Source organism: Drosophila virilis, chromosome 4 (genome assembly GCF_030788295.1).
Source record: "Drosophila virilis strain 15010-1051.87 chromosome 4, Dvir_AGI_RSII-ME, whole genome shotgun sequence".
In the NCBI taxonomy this organism is placed as follows: domain Eukaryota; kingdom Metazoa; phylum Arthropoda; class Insecta; order Diptera; family Drosophilidae; genus Drosophila; species Drosophila virilis.
In genome coordinates this window covers 25,212,212-25,231,525 of record NC_091546.1, presented here as the reverse complement: position 1 = coordinate 25,231,525, position 19,314 = coordinate 25,212,212, and the positions used below count along the sequence as shown (strand labels likewise).

The window sequence follows — 19,314 nt, the reverse complement described above, 5'->3', positions numbered from 1 at the left end:
TATCCTTCAAGGTATATTTCTTATCTTGAATACCCATATAAACTGTTTCCTTATCAAAATTTGATTATGGCTACCTGTTTCCCCTTAAATTTTTTAATTTAGTTCACACTCAAATTGCTGCATTTTATGCCATAAAAACAATTGATGTAATAAATCATCTGACATGTGTAGCTGACACAAACAAATCTACTCGTAAACATAAAATAAAACAAAAATGACAAATCATTTTGATTTTATTGCAACAGAACAGACTCCATTTATTTTGCCGACATTTTGATATGTTTCTGTCGGTTTTATCAATTTATAGAGATTTATTTTTATCAAATTGTATATGCTCTTCAATTAAATAAATAGGGTAAATGAATTCTTCACTTGATCGTATTTCAATAAATATTGAAATTAATTGAATTTCATATAGATTTAAAATAAGGTTAAGCTCCTCTACTTCAGCAATGTCCACGTTTGTGAGAATTCATGTTTGAAATTGGCTTTCTAGAAAGTAGATGCACATTTCTCCCTAAAACATAGTCCCTAATCAGTATCTTGAATTCCGATTTTTATGTTTATGTCAGCTTAATAATATCTAACAATAGATTAATAGCTTTAATTTGCTTAGTTTACGTTCCCTCCATTTTTTTCTCATCATCCATCTACTTGCCTGACATTTTCAATGTTTTTCTCGACGCTCCAATCTTATCTTATGAAGCACACACGTGAATAAGGAGAGAACACAGTCGTGTTAGGAAAATGTCTAGCCAGAAGCAGCCGGGCAACGAATCATCCATCAAATGTTGTGACCCATTTACCCATGCTGCCATTGTCTGATTTTGATTTTGCAACAATTCCACTGACGCGTCACCGAAAACATTTTGAAAAACATGTTCAAGTGAATCATGTTGCCCGCTAATTGACTTCGAGCCGCGGCATCCGCGATTGTTTTCACATTAGCAATGATTTTTCACACACACAGGCACACAAGCACACACAGAGTTCATTTTTAGCCGGGAAATGATAAGTGAGCTGCTATTAGTGGGTCAATTAGCGGGGGAGCTGCATACGCTCCAATTCATTTACTGCTGCTGTGTATTGGGTGTGAAAATGAATGCATCGACTGGCACAAGTGCAAAAGCGAAAGTTGCCTGTTAATTAACTAGTCTGACTAATGCTTTCACCTATATATAACACATACATAAATACAATTTGTGAAGCTGACTAACTGACGTATGAACAGCTCGATTATGTTCAGGAGTTTGAATGGATTATGTGAAAGTTCATCTGCAAGATATAATCAATAATCATTTGCCCACTCTAAAAATGGAAATGTGAAAACAGTTTTCCTTGACCTGGCCAGTTAATAACAGATAGCATATATAGTATGAATAAAAATCACGCATTTTAATAGAGGATGATTTACTATTTTCAGAGAAATTTGGACGACTGTGCTTCCACCGGAAACGAAAGATGTCTACACGGCCATTTTGGGCGTTACTAAAGCAAGTCGCATCGATGAGGGAGTTTACAGTTGTAAGGTAAGTGCCTAGTATTATGAAGTCTTCTGCCTTGTATCGCGTTCGTATCTCTGCATCTGATTTGATTTATATGTAAGTCACTGAAGCTGAATGCGGCCAATCGAGTTATCAGCTGATTTATAACTTATGCCTGATCCGAGAACCTTCTTCTGAATGTCTACAGCATACAATATCCCACCTCAAATCATAAACATGTTGTTCATTCATTGTACTAGAAACCATCTAAGGTTCGCTCTGGCTGATGTTGTTTTTGTAATTGCAGTATGTCAATATTTTTTACAGACCATTTGCGTAATTTGGAATTTGCCAAACCATAAACAAAAATGGCTACCGGCCGGCAGCTTTTTAGGTTTAATGGGCTGGAACAGTTTAAAGACTTAGTAAGTGCTACTAAAACCCGAAAATACATAGCAATTTACTCAGCAGTAAAAATCCTTAAAATGCTCAACAGTTAGGCAAACGTTTCAAACGCAAAAATTTATTTGAATACATGAAAAAGGTTTGGGCTAGAGAATTCAAAAGCACACACACACATCAAAACGAGCAAGTAAGGATACCTGCGGCATGCCGAGAATTCAATACCCTTGTAGACATTTGCCTGACGGCTTTGTAGAAATGTGAGAATAGTGAAGATCATAAATGTCGAGTTATATGAAATTATCTTGAAAAACAAAATATTTGCCATATAAAACACATATATTTTCACCGAATTTCCTATGGCGCGCTTTTATACAGTATATACATATAGTGAAACCTTTAATTGCGGATGATAATGATGAAAATATTTTGATGAAAATACAATTTTCATATGAGAACCTACTTTTCGACCGATCGTTCTTATGACAGCTGTTTGATATAGTTGCCGATCCGGCCGGTTCCAACATACCTAATGCCTGCAACAGAGCGGATTTATGCTGAGTTTCAAGACGATAGCCTTAAAACTGAGAGACAAGTTCGGTTAGGAATATATGCTGATCTAGAATATATACACTTTATGATGTCAAATATGTCTTCTCTCATGCGTTGAACATCAAATGACAAAATCATAATATCCTTTACAAGGGTATAATAACCCGCCTCAGTCCAATTGCTCTTCTTCTTTTACTTTATGCATACTTTAATTTAGCTAATTAAACGCTACGACAAAGCGAAAATGAAGAACATTTCAGAACACAGAGCCAGAAAAAGTTAAAAGTAATTTTGTGGCATTTTTGTGGGTTTCTTTTTTAAATTGTTTGTTTTGTTCTCCAACCAATTCACAGAGTGAGCGTTTGTTGATATGGCTTAACGCATGGCAATTAAACTGATTAGTCAGCCAAGAACTTCAATAGACCTTACAAACTCTGACAGGCAATTGAAACAGAATAAACAGCAGCACGAAATGAAAGAGATTAACAAAATTGTCCGCAGACAATCAAGCTCACAATTTAATTGGACTTATGGATGGATTACCTGGCTGGCACACATGAGCACATGAGCACAGCCTTTTCTCTTTAAATGGCAGTTGAAAAGAAAAATTACTTATAATTAAGAAGTTCTCAGAAAAAACAGGCGCTTTTACATATATTTTTATAATTAAAACAAAACATTTTATCCTACAATTTAAAGCTCCTTTCTTTTTCCGTGTCAAAAATTTGAAGTACTGAATACATGTGCATACATTGTAAGCTTTCCATAAAGTGTTGGGATATAACCCATTTGCTAATATTGTTTAAAAAGATGTTATTGGTACATTGAACTGCATTTTAAATTTGAAAGCTATCAGTAAGTTACCTTCAAAGTCACAAATATAGCTATGTACATTAATCCAATGTAGATCGAGCCGTTGGAAGCGTAATTCGACTATCAACTTTCTCCCTTTTTCTAAGTTTAATTTAATTCTCCTCCCAGTTCAGAACAAGACCTTTTTAGGAACACTAGTGCTGCCCTTCAGCAGGAAAATCCATCTACATTGCACTTTAGGCAGAGCTCCCCCTGCATTATTAATAATAAGTAGTAAGAGGTTCTAGTCGGGAGCTCCCGACTAGGGGATACCCTAAACCCTGGGCTCAGGTTGCATTTTAAAATGATAATCTCTATAATCTCTATAATAATTTCTACTCTAATCTCTATAGTAATTTTTCATGTAACTCTACGAATTGTTATTTATAAGCCGAATGCATAGAATATTTTCGTAATTTCATTCGACACTCGAATGTCAAACTTCATGCAGTTTTAAAATTTAGCTGCACTTTTGTTATTTTAAATTTATAATATAAATTTTGTTTATTTTTTTTTTTTTGAATATTTTGTATTTGTTAATGTCACGGCGCCCCTTTAAGCTGCAAAATTTCTCCCCGGTTGCAGCATTGCGTTGAGCTGCAATTTCAACTCTGCACCATAAATTTTCTCACTTTAAGACCGCAAAGAGCAGCAGCTGTTGCTCGCAGTCGAAGTCGACCGCTAAGCTAACGAGCGAACATTTTCTTAAAGCCCAGCACCAATTGTATTTAATGCCTTGTCCGAACACCACCAGAGGATATCGCTGGGGCTGGCTCCACCCCAACACTTTTCAGCGCTGTTGCTTTGGGTCCTGTGGCTGCTGTCGCTTTGTGCCTTTGGCACGCCTAGTGCCGCGCTCTTGTTACTGTCGCTGTGAGGTCCACGGAATGGCGGCATCCGATCAAAGGCAAGCACTTGCTGGAACTGGTGCTATTTCGGTTTCAGGTTTGAGCTGGGGGCTTGCATTGGGACTGAAGGAGAGCAAAGCGCACCCTACACGCAATGGTTGCCAGCAGCTTGAAGAATTTCACGTTAATCAACGTACTGTGCGCGCATTTTTTTCTCGGCGGACGTGCTTAATGTACAGTCCCCAAAGGTTGATTGCTGCCATCGTGCGGTTGCCGTTGAGTTAAAACTGAAAAGAATAAATCCTTGCGCCTCAAGGTCCGATTGCTGTGCGGCACGTCAATAACGTATGCCAAGCCTTGTCCATTAGACGCTGGGGACCTCATATTCATATCCTTGGCCATAAGCCCACACAATCACAAAAACACCCACGGGGCAATAAGCGTAATGATTACTTATTTATCGATTTATTAAACAGCAATTACTTCATTAGCTCCTGGGAACCATATGTCTTCTTCTGCTAAGCATCAATGGATATATTAAACTAAACTAAATGCGGAGATGCCTGACTAGCAGATATCTCTCGCATCTGTTTCAAATTCTAGGATCGAAAACGTAGCAGTCAAATGTCACCGACAGCGCAATACACTGTTTACTATCTTAATTATTATCCATTAATTATCGCGTTATGCCCTTAAAACTGTGGGAGGTATAGATTGTTTTGATGAAGCGGTACCGAAAGGACATGGCCTACAAAGTCTTACAAAGTATCAAATGCGATTGCAAGAACTCGAGCCAATAAAATTCGGTGAACTATCAAAAATATATACAATTTTGCGACGCAAGCTTGCGGGTGACTATATATTTGTTTCATTTGGGTAAGGCTAGAAGGAATAGAAGTAGATATACTGAATAGCATCATTAGTCGGATATATAGACACAAAAACGTAAATTATCTCAAGTGCAGCAGTAACAAATTTGAAACTCATTGCAGTGCAGTGCAGAGTAAGTATAAAATATTTATATAGAACAAAAAGGTTCTTCCTACTCGTCTATAGTTTCTTTTTGGTGTCATGCACTTTTCAGTTCGTAAAGACACTTTTATCTAACCGACTATAAAAAGCTGCCATTTTCAAGCAACAGCTTCATTAACATTGCAAATTTTGTGGCATGAGTATTGCTCTTCTACCGCAACAGAGCATTTTATTGACTAGAGCGAGATAAAGAGAAAGAGAGAGAGAGAGAGAGATGGTTAGGGAACTAAGGGACTAAGTGACATTAGCCATACTCGTACAATGTGCTGTTTAACGACTTCGACTGTTAATGAGAAGCAACTTTTAGCCTCAGTCGCGGGGGCAGTAAAATCACATTTGGTTAAATATAAAATGGCTATGCTGTCACTGGGACGAGCTAGATTCTGCTAAATGAGTTAATTGCCAATTGGATTTTGTGGCTGGCAAGGATTTGTTGACGTTGCAATGTCGTAAAAGCGAGCCATCGCCTACTGCCATCCGCAGGAGTCGTGGCACGAATTTAAAACTCAACTCGAACTGAAATGCCATAAAAACGTGAAATCTTCGATTTGCTTGTGCCGAAAGTTCTGTCTATCAAATGTTTCCGGCTCAGTTGCAACAAAGTGCCACAGCAGCAGACACTGACACAGACATGCCACACAAATGCAGAAAGAGGCAACAACAACGTCAATGCCTGCCACATGCCGGCAATAAGGACCCTGAGGTGTGATCCTGACGTTGCTTCTCGTTAGTCTGTCTGCTTTTTTAAATTTGAAACGGAAGTTCACTGAGCAGCACCCCGACTGCATACAACAACATCATCATCATCATCATCACCACCATCCGCATAATCATCTAGATAATCAGCATTATCCTAATGCCCGTCGTTGCCATCAGGGCTATGGCTGCCTGCTTGGTGCGCTTACATTGTATTCCCCTGGAGCATTTGCAACAAAAGTTGCGCTCTTGCTAGATATAAATGCAACATGTTTGTGCCACATGACAGTTGAAGCCTTTTGCTTTAAGTAGCCACGGAATCGTGTTATCCCAGCTTTAAAGGCTAACACTCCACAGTCCCATTCTGCAAACAACACGCGCAATCAGCCAAAGTCATATCCAATCAGCAGTTGTGCCTGGCTAACACAGAGAACCAGGGAGTCTATTAAATTCGAGCTAGTGCTTGGAGTAGCAGCTGGCAACCATTGTTGACACATGGCAAACGCTCCGAAAAGGACAACTGCCAAGGCTCTGGCACTCCACTGGCAGCCGACCGGTCTGTCAGACTGCCTGCCGTCTCTTTGTGACTGTGTGCAAAGCCCAAACATGGCGCTTGTTTATAATGTTGTTGATGTTTATCAGTCGTAGTGAGTAGGTGATTCCAGGGCTATCGATGCATGTTTGGGCTGTAGACGAAATATAGTTGTTGACATGAGTAATGAGATAATGCAGAGAGCTAGCTGGATACTGATATTACTTATTTAATTTGCAGGTCAGCGACTGGGGCGTGGAACAATGCCGCTCCTTGCACATTCACATCAAGTCGCCGCCGCGTCTGCGTGTGGATCCGGCGAGCGTTACGCTGCAGCGCGGCGATTCGTTGCGCGTGCGATGCCTCTCGCCGGGCAATGATGACATCAAGCGCTATGCCCAGCTGGGCTATAGCTGGACGCGCAATGGTGTGCTTTTTCAATCGGATGCAGCGACTGCCATGTGGGAGGATCTATATCCGGATGGCAGCATTTTAAAGATCAACAACATTCAAAAGTCCGCGGAGTATGCCTGCCTTGTGTCCAACAGCGTGCGTCCAGTGTCCAGGAGTGTCTACATCAATGTCATTGAGCGCAATGCGCTCCACGTGTGCATGGCAGAGTCGAGCTATGGATTACATTGGCCCACCAGTGCGCCGGGCGCCCCCATTATCACCGACTGCCCGCGCGGCTTTGAGGGCCATTCGCGCCGCATCTGTGAGCAACGCGACGCAGGCAACTCCAGCTGGCTGCTGCCCGACTTCTCAAGCTGTGTTCGCGACGAGCTGTTGCTCATTTACAACAGATTCAGGGCTCTAAGCGCCGGCTTTCAGCAGACCAACTCATCAAACATACTGAAGGCATGCTTTGAGTACACGCTCCAGCGGCGCCAGAGCTTTCTGCCCGGGGAAGCAAGCTTCCTCATCGATATGCTGCATGAGGTGAGTGCGATAAAATTACAGTTGGTTTTAACAAAGGAATATAACATAATTATATAACAGAAATTATTTATCCATAAGACAACCTTTTTAAATTTTCATTTTTGTTTATCCATTTAAGTGTTCCGTTTTTAAAAGAAACTCCCAAATGATGAACAAGTTTTCAGATTTATCAAAAAAAAAGTCAAAAGCTTGTGCACCCTCCTCGGAGATTCTCACGATTGCCACTTCAGCTGCCAAGCTACTTTGTCTTGCAAAATTGCATAATATTGTAACGAAACAAAAGTTTTTACCGCTTTCGTATTCCCAAATTCAATTTTAAGCAACTGGTATCGCGTCATGGGACAGACCGCAAAACTCTTGAACCCATTTAAGCCTCGACTCAGGCAAGCGCAAACAGCTCAAAGCGTTACAAACTACCTGGACCTTAAGATCCATCTCCAGCCACTTGAGTGCCGGGCCAAAGACTCCGCAAACAAGCTTGCCAAACTATTTTTACACGTAAATGAATGCAAAAACTGGCAGCCGAGCGACTGAGCAACTGAGCAAGTGGGCGCCTTGCAATTTTTCACACAATTTTCGGAGCCAACTACAGTCAAAGAAAAGTTTCCCGGGCCGCATGGCAACAATTTTTCATTTTAATGCGCACACAAATTTCCCGCCTAACGAATGGCTATGAAGAGTTTTCGGGAGCTGCGTTTCCTCGTCTCTATTTGGTTCTGTTTTATTTTTATTTTTTTATCGCAATGATTCTGGGCACTTGTCTGACGCTTGTGTATTCCTTTGCCTATTTCGCAGCTCGACACCTATTTGCAGCTGAAAGGCACACAACTGGAGCGTGAGATGGCGGCGGAGATAATACTACGCATTCTGGACAAAGTCATGCAGAATGCACTATCTCTTAACAGTCAACAGGTAAGCTGAACGAGCCCAACCATATACAGAGTATACACTTGCCTCTATGTAGTTCCACATGCTCTCAAACTGGCGGAGCTGCCACTTTGGCTGCACTCGCGCATAAATTATGCGAAAAGAGGCAGTCGAGCGTTCGGGTGCCATAATTTATAACCTACAGCCATATTCAATATTTGCCAGCCAGGCTCTGCGGCTCTTCCTAGATTTATTACACACACACACACACACACGCACACGCAGGCACTAAATTGGACTGCCGGAAGATAGGGAGATTATTGCATGGCAGGCACATATATTTTTCTGGTTCTACTTTTATTAAGCCTGTAGTTGGGCTGTCATTGGGCCGCAATTTACATTTGTCTACCACACATTCGCACTGCGAGTGTGCGGACTGCTAAACCAGCCACAGAATTGATGTTCATGTTTGCTGGTAATGAATACCTTCTACAAAATCTATGTATTTGAGGTTTTTTCAATGGGTCTCGGCTGAAAGGCCAATTTGTTGATGGTCGGCCAGCCGCCAGTTAGTAAATGGAGCATATTTGCCATTGCCAAAGTACGGAATGCATATGTTGGTAACACACACATTCTAGCATGAAAGGAAAATGTGGCTAAGTGTGAAAAATAATGCATTAGACGATATCACAATTTATATAAACATACCTATTTTATTTCAATAGCCTGCAATTTATTTATATATAAATAAATATAAATTTAAATGCAAATCTAACAGGACACAGAAAAAATTAAATGGACCTTTAGCTCTCGTTAGATTCTCGTTTTTGTGAAATAAGCGTTGGTATACTGAGCTCACAATATAATGACTCCTTTCAGAACCCCCGATAAAGCAAAAAATTACTTGAGTTTCCCTCAAATTTGTTTTTAATTAGTGACCATCAAATTGCACAGTTATGAACCGGCTAATGAGCCTTTCTCGGAGCTTCTCATACAACTGGCTCGGCCACAAAACAATTAACATAGCCACTTCCTTGTGGCCGGCCACAAACAATGGCAGAAGCCACTCTTGACCCTGTGATGATAATAAAAGGTGTGTTTCCGTTTTTCTCTTAACATCCATCCAATGTCCTTGGACGTCGGCCCTTCCACCTGTTTGTCCGCTGTTATGGGCGTTCGTCTCACACTCGACTTACTTAAGTTTTTAAGTGAAAAGCAAGGGGCGTTTCGGTTTGCTGAGCCTCATGTTTTATTCCTTGAGCACACTTTGTTTTCGCGAAGTGCGGCATAAAAGTAACAGCAGCAGGCGGCAAGGAGTTGTATGCTACATGCATCAGGCGCAAATATTGGTATGCAAATTTATGTGAGTGTTGATTGCAGCTGTTGGTGGTAGTATATGGTCCCAGCATAAAACCAAAGCCAGCTTTAAAAGCAAAAGCCTCTCAATGTCAAGGACCTTCCGCACCTCTGTCTGGACGAGGAGCAACTTTATGAAAGAAACCATCTATACGGCATAATATATTAGCTGTCTGCTCGAGCGCACTAGCCCCCTTTAATATTCATCTCTGAGGATCGCGGCACGCACGGAAATTAAGTAAGTTTTTATTGCGCAGCCTGCTTAGCACATAGTTGACTCGACTTAACTTGAGAGACGGCAAGTCGACTGTTCCTAAAAGTTTTTAATGCACAGAAATTAATTTTGTTTGCCCTGGAGTTCTTCTGAGTTATGGCATTTCGATATTATGCGCCATGTGAGTCTGGAAGTTTACCGAACACTTTTATGTTAAATTTTTATTAGCTGGCGAAGCGACTAAAAAATAAAACTTGCCATAATAATTAGGTCGATTAAATGCCAGAAATTCAACTTTTCTTAACTTACCAAATAGTTGGCATCGTTTTTATTGACTGGGTCCAAACTTCAAGGTAGTTAGTGCGACACGAACCATGGCCAAGGGATGTTTAATGCACGGACTTTTAATTAGCAAAACTCAAGGTAAAATTGATTTTTAATTGCAGCCCGCTGGCTGAAGGGGTTATACTTTAAAGTTACACGATGTAAATATACTTTGTAAACTTGTGAATTAAAATACCTTGCTAGCTTAAAAGTATATTAAGAAAATGTAATTAAGCAAACGCTATTAATTAAGTGGTAATACATATTCCTTTCCATTCTGATACGAAATGTATTAGACGTCTCAAATTAAGTTGCGTGACTAGAGACCCAAAGTACAAAGTTTTTTAAGGATATCAGTTAAGTCAATAGCTCATGGCTGGGATGGAGGGAGTGCGAAGACGGGTTGGAATTGGTTATTTATCGACTTTAGGGAACGTGTCGGCCAATCGAAGGAAAAACTCTCTAGTACTTATAGTCTTTGATGCTAACTAAAACAAAATTGACTTTAAAGAGTTACAAATTTATTCTTTAATTTCGTACATAAATTTAGGCAACTTTAACAGGTCTTGAATTTATACAAGTAAATTAGGTTACACAAGGGAAATAAGAAACTGATTAACTGGTCTGCATGATAGATTGATAGTGGAATTCCGGAATTGTTCACCTTTTACGAGTAAATTATGTCTGTTAAGCTCAAGAGATTTCCTTAAAAAATTTTATAAAATAAACATGAAGTGAGTACTTTAATTGAAATTTAAAGAGTTTAATGTGAAAGGTTATTTAAATATACAATGAATCCCTTCATTAAAACATAATTCTGTTCTGGGCCTCATTATATTATCCATAATACAAAATACGTTTTATTAATATATAGGAAGCATATTCTGTGCGAGAGGTTTGTAGGACATCAATGATATATTATCAATTTATTATCATATTTAAATAGAGATGTCACGCAGTTTGGCCTTTCGACAGATTGTTGACAATAGCACTGCAGAATTATGATTGCATTTCATTTGGCTTAAATCGATTTTCATTTACTCTCAGCTGATTAACATTGATTTTGGTTTACATCCGTTTGCCGCTCTTGTGGGTATTGCAATTGAAAAAGTTTTGGAAAAAAGTTACAGATTTTTCAATTACATTTCCATATTAGAATGCAAAACTTTATTAAAATAAACGAGTGGAAATTTCAATGCATATTGGCTCATTATGGGCTAAGCAAACCAAATGGCAAACAAAGTTAACTGACCTAGTTTGAAATACTTATTTACTTGAATTTACAGGGCCGGATTAACCAGCCACAGGGCTGTCATGCACTTAAGTTTTTCTTTTGTCAATTATTGATTTAGCAGGAATCAGAAATTTGAATACTCACTTAGAAAATATCACTGATTTAAATACGACTTTCGCTTTGCTGAACCGCTCCTGATTCAATGCACTCCAAAGCTTGACCAAAAACTTTAGAAGCCCCGACTGCAGATATGGGCTATTCAAAAATCAAATTTGCAAAGTTCACGACAAATCACTTAGCAAAAAGTCGTCGAATAAAAAGAACGTGCTCTAAAGTCGCAAGCAAACTTTCGAATCAGCTAAAAAGTTACCCGCACACACACCCAGACACATGTGCCGAATGTTGAGTCAAACGGCCACGCCCACACAGTTGGACGCCCCAATGATTTGCCGGTAAACTGTTAAACGTGGCCAGGTCGGAAACAGCTCGGAATTCACATTTAAAACTTTGTCGACCAAATTTTTATGTAGCATTTTATAAGCTCCTTGTCTTTAAACAAATGCCACAATTTTGCATAGGCGTAGGGGAAGGGCAAACAATACATATCACGTCATGCTTGACTGATGTTGCTGAAGCTAAAGTTTTTTCTTTACTTTTTTTTTGTATTTTTTATTTCATTAAACAATTTTTTTTTCAATTTTGTAAAGTTGCAACAGAAAAGTTTTCCAATTGAAATTGTTTTTGCTCTCCATTGCATATGTACGAGTATATAAATTTATGCTCATGTCCTACTCAAATGCTTCTTGTCGGCCCATTGTAATTTTTGATTTGCACAGGAAATGGCGCTCTGACAGCACAAATTTCATACCAAAAACAAAGTCAAGAAAAAACAATCAAGAAAAATGGCATTGTAATGGAGTTCTCATTACGAGCTACGCAAATCGAATGGTTCGTTGACCGCTTTTCTGCTGCTGAAAGCTTATTGGGTCAGCTCTTGAAGCTCCCAACTTCCTGCTGGAAGCGTAGTCTAGTATTGAACAATATATAATAATGTTATTTGGGTTCATTGACTGCTTTATAATGTTGTTCTTTTTGTTTTGCTGTTATTATTGTGGCCAATATGAGACTATCGTCGCTCGTGCATGGCCAACTATATCTGGCTTTTACATTTGTATGCAATATTCATCGAAACATGTGCCAACTAAAATAAACTTCCACCTAGAGCTCGACTTTAATTCTTGGCAGGATAGCTCAAAGAGAAATTTTAAATTTTACTTCTAAAATTCGACTCGACTCGCGACTATCTTTTTATTAAATCTAGAAAACATTCTATTTAATACTAGATAACACGTGTACAATATTGTTTGTTTCCTATTCAGCTAGCTATTTTGTTTCTAAATTTGAGTATTTGATTTGCCAGACCTGCCAAGTGAGCCAAACCACATTCAGATAAACAGACAATACTGAAATGTTTTTGACATCTTCCAATCCAAACTGTTTAATCCATAGCTAATTATTTTAACAACAATATTTGCGCATATGAAGTCATGACAACCTCTCTTGCCGGTGCCAACTATCTCCAGGTGTCTTGAAACGTGATGCCGTCTTAATAGACCCTGGATGGCAAGAATGGAGAGTACCAAAAACAAGAGCAACGAAAGCGTTGCCTGGGAAACCTTTGAAAACTCAATGCGCAAATTTGACGAGACAAAATTAAATGTGGCAACATTTTCAATTTTTACAGCAAATTAAAAAGTTGCAACTTTTAACGCAATCTGCGGCGCTGAACCGCGAGACAATTGCGGCCTCGCAATTGGCCACATCGACAGGGAGCAGCAGCAGCAGCGGCAGCCAGGCGACATCCTCGGCAAAGGCTGCTGACAGCTCGACAACTTTGACCGCACAGGGGAGCGGCGGCAGCAGGGCCAGTAGCAGCAGAGGTGCTGGCAACGGCGATGCTGGCAGCGCTGCGGGCAAGCTGCTGGCCAATCGCGGTGGTGGGGCCAGCGGCGATGGTGGCGCCGCGAGTATTTTGACAGTCGATGAGGACACGTTGTCGCTGGATCGCCTGAACTCGTTGCGCATTTACATGACCTCAGTGAAAACATTGCCGTTCAATTTACGCATTTACGGGTGAGTTAAAAAATGAGCCAATGTCGAATCGAATAATTTCTGCTCAATTTCTTCCATTTCCATTCTACATACCAATCATTTTCAATCGTTTAAAGTAAACTGTATTCGAAAAATAATTGTTCTTAAAACTGATAAGTAGAGTTGAGATATATCTCTTACCAAGCTTTAAACGACAATATATATGTATATATAAAATATATTCTATGAAAATAAATATCTTGGCTTTTTTAGCTTTGTAATTTGTTGGCAGCAGAAACTTTAATAAAAGTATCTTGGATATTTTAGAGCTCTACATAGAGCACGTGTCAAGCGCATTACATAATTTTATAATTAGAAATAAAAAATAAAGGAATAATGCAAATTTCCTTTCCCAAGTAACAGTAAACTTCGCTTTACGGTCACTTGATTAATATACCCTGGCAAAGGGCAACCATTTTTGCATTTGCATCTAATGGAAAATTTGCTTTATGGGCGAACATAAATAAATAAATAAAAAAGAAATGCATTAAATAAGCGCACGCGCTCGTTTACTATAAAATTTCTCATAAAATTCAACTTGAAGGACTTTTCCGTGGGCCTGTCTGCCCTGTCGGCACGTCGTCCTGGGGGCCGTCCTGTCGGCCTGTTGAAGTGCCAAGGATACCTCGGCACTAAGTTTTCACTTCAGCAAGTGTCTTATTAGGCTAATTAAGTTAGTGGCCGGCAGGCAGAAGTTGTCATGGTTTAATCTCTCCTGTGCACTTTTCTTTGGCAGTGAGGACTTATTTTCGGATCAACTTTATATGGACATTGGACTCTCCTCACGTCTGCTGCATATCATGGCCAATTCGACAATATTTGCTTCTGTGATCTCCTATAAGAATCTTAAAAGTTTTCTACCAAAAACATATTACACACGTGGCAGGTGGGTACAAAAAATTAAACGAAATTTTAATTTTTAACATAAATCAATATCACCGTATTGTATGTATAGTACTGGACAAATTGAGTAAGGGAAAAATATAAAATTTTAAAGGTTTGAAAATATATATTTAATAACATCTTCACTCTGACTTTCACCTGTAAGCAAAAATCATATTCAATTTCAATGAATTTCTAAGTTGTAAAAAACTGTGTAAAAATGTATTTCTAATGCCAGGAGTTGCCAATGCTGCCGCATTCCCAATGACAGGAGATTCCATTTCTCATAAGAGCATTAGCAGCTGAAAAAGTACCATCCAAAACAACACAATAACAAATGTAAAGCTGTTATATTGTAAACAAAATGCAAATGTGCAACATGCAACAAAACACACTTCATATTTGCATGGCCAGAGCCAGAAACGAAATCTGGTTTGGAATGGCATGGAATACGAACTAGAATAGTTGTCAATATGCTGACAAATGTTGATTTAATTATAATAATCCACACAGATATGTGTGTGTATACACACACTCGTATGCTCGTGTGCGAGTGTATGAGCATGTGTGGAAGAGCTTTAATGAACATGCTGTCCGCATTTGAATGATTCGTCCTTGAGTGCGTTAATGAGATTAGATGGAATGTTGAGCGACAGCTGCAACTGTTACATGAATAGCAGCATCTGTTTGCTATTTCATATGCACTAAATAATACTGGAAATACCATGTATTATAAGATAGATGTTGCAAAGGACCTCAGTCATAGTTTTTTGTATAGTTAAAGTTAGGCCACAGTAAAGTTGACGGCTAATATGTTCTTTAAATTTCCTATTACATATTGATAACTGAAACCCTTTCTTAATTCATAGCGATCCCAAGGACTCGGACTATGTGCTTGCCTCGCGCATCATACAGACCTGGCTATTTCAATCGAATCGCTCGAACGACAACTTTCGAGAACCACTCGATTTGTCCTTTGAGGCTGGCCATGTCGAGATCATATTCCAACACGAAAGTGTGCCCAAAACAGGCGACTGGGTGGCTGTCTGTGGGTAAGTTTAATAGCAAACTCATTATACAATTGTTAGTGCGCTCAAACTAGCAACTGTCCGTTCACAGTCACGACTACAAGGCTTCCTTTGACTCCACGTGGCGCTCGGATTTGTGCATTACCAAACATCTAATGGACAATATAACCCGCTGCATTTGCCCGCTTTCCGGCACCTATGTGGTCATGCTAACCAAAAGGCAGCCGCAGGTGAGTAGTTCGCGACAGTGCAAGTGCAATTTGATTTGAGGAAATTATTAGTGAGAGCTGTTTATAATTTTCATTTTGAAAACTTACTTAAAACCCGATTCCCGCTTGCAACAACTATGTTTTGGCTCTCTCTGGCTAATAGGCAATTTAGTTAGAATATACTGCAAATTTGTATTAACATTGTCATGTTCTCCCTATCCCCTTTGTTGCAGTCGACGCAGTCGCAAACTCCACAGCGTCCAATATTTGTGATTGTCAGCTGTGCCTGCTGCCTGCTCCAGTGCTGCTCCGCCTTTCTGATCCTGCTGCCCATCTGGTGCAATCGCAAGTGCGCCGTGACCTTCCTGAAGATGCAGTTCTGCATCTCCACAACGAGTGTGATGCTCATCTACCTGCTGGGTTTCATGAAAATGCTGCCAGTGGTGAGTTTCCACAAAATAATTCTTAGCTCTATGAAAGTATTTATTATTCCTATAACTTCCATTTTTATTGTTAACTTCAAAAGACCGTTCTTTTAATATTTGGACTTGATCTCTTTATTGCTGATTCATAATGAATTCTCCTGCAAACCAAATAAAAACAAATATAAATGTAGAACGAATGGAATTTGAGACCGATTCCCTCGAAATAAATCCACTTCAAACCGAGAATTCGTTGCATACTCTTAGGCGGGGCTATGGCAATACCCGTGCAGTTCTCCTCCAACACACACACACACACCCTGCCGCGGCGAAAGCAACCAAGGCGAAAAATTTAATTACTGGAAAATAAATATACAAATAAAGGTAGAGCCAAAAAACAAAAGGAAACCAAAACCGAAATTGAAGCCTGAACAAAACAAAAGAAGACCAGCAGAACTGTGAAAAGAATATAACGAATAAGAAAAATAGTGGTGCATGCCACAAATAAGGATTCAATTTCAATTTGGCTCTCGAGCACAAACACTATGCAACAAAGCTGCAGCTGATTCAATGTAAAGTTAAATTGAAATATGTTTACAGCCCTTTTCTTACACCAAAATGCCATTAGCCATTACTTGCCCAGGCCCGTAAATAACAATCATCCGTTTGTTTGGCTGCGCCCAAGAAGCTCCACAAATTGTAATTACTAATTTTCGCAAGCATTCAGGCATGAATATTATTCAACTTTTCATGCTGAAAAGTAATCTTCAGCAGTCGCAGCTCAAGCAATTCTCAGCATCATCATCAAAACAAATTAACTTGTCGTCTGGCAAGTAATGAGCCAATAAAAGCACTGACTTGGCCAGCATTTCTGAATATTATAATTTACAGTTTGTTACGGCGGCTAACACAAGGAATGCATAAAATCCATGAAATACAAATCCCGATGGCGCGCCCACCTGTTGCCCCACAGTTGCCAGCAACAGCTACTAGAAGAGGAAATTAAAAGTCAACAGCGTTGAGCCCAGCTCCTTGGAGAGCGCGTGAAGTCGCTAAAGTCGAAATAAATATTAATAAGAGGCCAAATTTTCAATTTACAGAACCTTCAATTGTACAAAATACAGGATGAGAATATGCCAAGCTACTGGCATATAAAATGTGTGAGATCGGTTCAAAAAACCCCCCACAAAAACTCGACAAATCCTTTGCAACCTTTAAATCCCAAAAGCATCTGGCAATCTTTTAAATTATAAAACGAAAAATGAGCGTATAAACAAAATATACAAATTTGTGCTGTCTAATCTCTTGGGGTCTTTCGCAAGGCTAAATATGAAAAATACTCCTGTAGGTCTCTAACAAGATGTAACATTTTGAATTAGTAATAAACTGGGCCGCAATGAAAACAGCAGCGCAATAAAGGAATGAAAAACAAATAAAACGCGACAGCACAGTAAAAAGAGCCACAACAACAATGGAAAGAGAATGGTTTCAGCAGTTGAAAATGTAAAGAAAAGCCGAGTTGCGTCAATCTGACTAAAGTTGACAAAGAACTCGGAAAGTAGCGCAGCTAGAAGCACAGACAAACAACAACTAATGGACAATCATCGAAACTAAGAGAATTGGTGAACCAAGACCGGATCGGGAAATAACACGTACAATCTTACATATTGCTGGTGGGCCAAGGAAGACAAAGTTTCAACAAATGCCGAGCGTGGGTGCATGGGTAGATGCTCTAGTCAAGTGTGCGGGTGTCTTCTTAATGACTGCACAAGCTCGACTCAAACGAAATTCATACCAAAAGCGTGCCAGTGTGCCCCAAGCGTGTTGCTGCCACCTTTTGGCAACACCCTGCAACATGTGATGAGCCACACTGAGGCGGACATGCAGCATATGCGGCAAATGTATTCAGTTTGAAGTCATGTTTTTAATGAGCAACTTACGTAAAGACATTCGTGGCCAGCGGCCAGTTGTACAATGCCACGAAAAGCAGAACATTGACTTGATAGTGCAACATATATTTGTACATTAATCGTATGCAAACGTGTGAAAGACATTATTAAAATGCAAAATTAAAAGGATACAACACGAGCGCGACACACCGCAAAGACATATGCAAATTTTATGGTTTAAAACACGTGTCATGGCAGGCAAGCAGCAGGCAGCAGGCGGCACGCCACAGCAGCCACGCCCACACAATAAGCCACAATAAATAAAATTAAAATATTCATTTTACTTATTGCATATGTATTTGTGCATAAATAAATACAATTTCAACGCCAGTTAAAAATACAACATAAATAATATAAGAAAATAAAAATAACGCATACGCCACGGACCGAGGCATGAGTGGCAGCAGAGAGAAAGAGGGAGACAGAAAGAGAGTAAGAGAGAGAGAGAGAGAGCAACAGACACAGAGTGAGACCGAATGAGAAGACCATGTAAAAGCCGAAAGCTTTTAAGCGCACTTAACTCATAATTTGGAAAAGCAAAAACAAAGCGCCGCCGTAAAATATTCGCGCTGAGAATTGAAAATTAAAAAGTTTACAAATTTATTTTCCCCTCTGCCCACACTGGGGCATACTACATTGTGAGGCGGTGCTGACCTCCACTGGCTGATGCCAAGAAGCCCGGAGCAGCTGTTCGAGTACCAAGCTCTAGCTTTACCTTTCCAATATGGCATATGTAAATAAGAACATATATGAGTGTGCATGTAAAAAGAAGAATCCTGATAATGTAATGAAGTGTGGCTGGAATATAAAGCCGCAACATTTCTCTTTACGGATACAACTTTTGCTTCCCTGTTAAAAACCCTGTGCATTTTCGCATATTGAATCAGCTGGTCGTATACGTGTTCAATGTGTATTAGCTTGCAATTTGGTTAATGGTTATGGAGTCATACCACAACCAAAACAAAATTTTATAAAATCGTATTTCGGTTTCCAGTTATGAATAGAGTCGACAAGAGGGCTCTAGCCGAGGTTGATTCGAATTTATCCTGCTAGCCCTGAATTATAATAACCACACATCACTGAAAATTGAGTTTTAAATAAATTTTCTTTTTTCTATTTTTTATTCAAAAAAATTAATATTCAATATAGCATAATAATAGAAATACTTAATGGAGTATACGACAACTTACTTTCGAACTAACATGTAGCTTTAAGTCTAATAATCTTAAGATAGACGCATACCGACTGAATAGTTCCCGCCTATTAAAAACTAGCAACAACCTTTACTTATTGGAAGGTCTCTTTATAAATCAACATATTAAGCTATAAGTTTCTATAATT

General features: G+C 39.4%; 1 protein-coding gene across 3 annotated transcripts in view; it reads left to right on the top strand.

Moving 5' to 3' along the window:
* Window positions 1-19,314, top strand: part of LOC6634228 (uncharacterized) — a 169,799-nt gene that overhangs the window by 139,043 nt on the left and 11,442 nt on the right. For all 3 annotated transcript variants that reach the window (XM_002057703.4, XM_032437877.2, XM_070209505.1), the window contains 8 exons: window positions 1,424-1,529; window positions 6,639-7,337; window positions 8,133-8,249; window positions 13,077-13,465; window positions 14,220-14,369; window positions 15,235-15,417; window positions 15,485-15,623; window positions 15,836-16,045. In XM_002057703.4, the coding sequence (XP_002057739.3) occupies window positions 1,424-1,529; window positions 6,639-7,337; window positions 8,133-8,249; window positions 13,077-13,465; window positions 14,220-14,369; window positions 15,235-15,417; window positions 15,485-15,623; window positions 15,836-16,045 (1,993 nt within the window). The remainder of the gene's footprint in view (window positions 1-1,423; window positions 1,530-6,638; window positions 7,338-8,132; window positions 8,250-13,076; window positions 13,466-14,219; window positions 14,370-15,234; window positions 15,418-15,484; window positions 15,624-15,835; window positions 16,046-19,314) is intronic.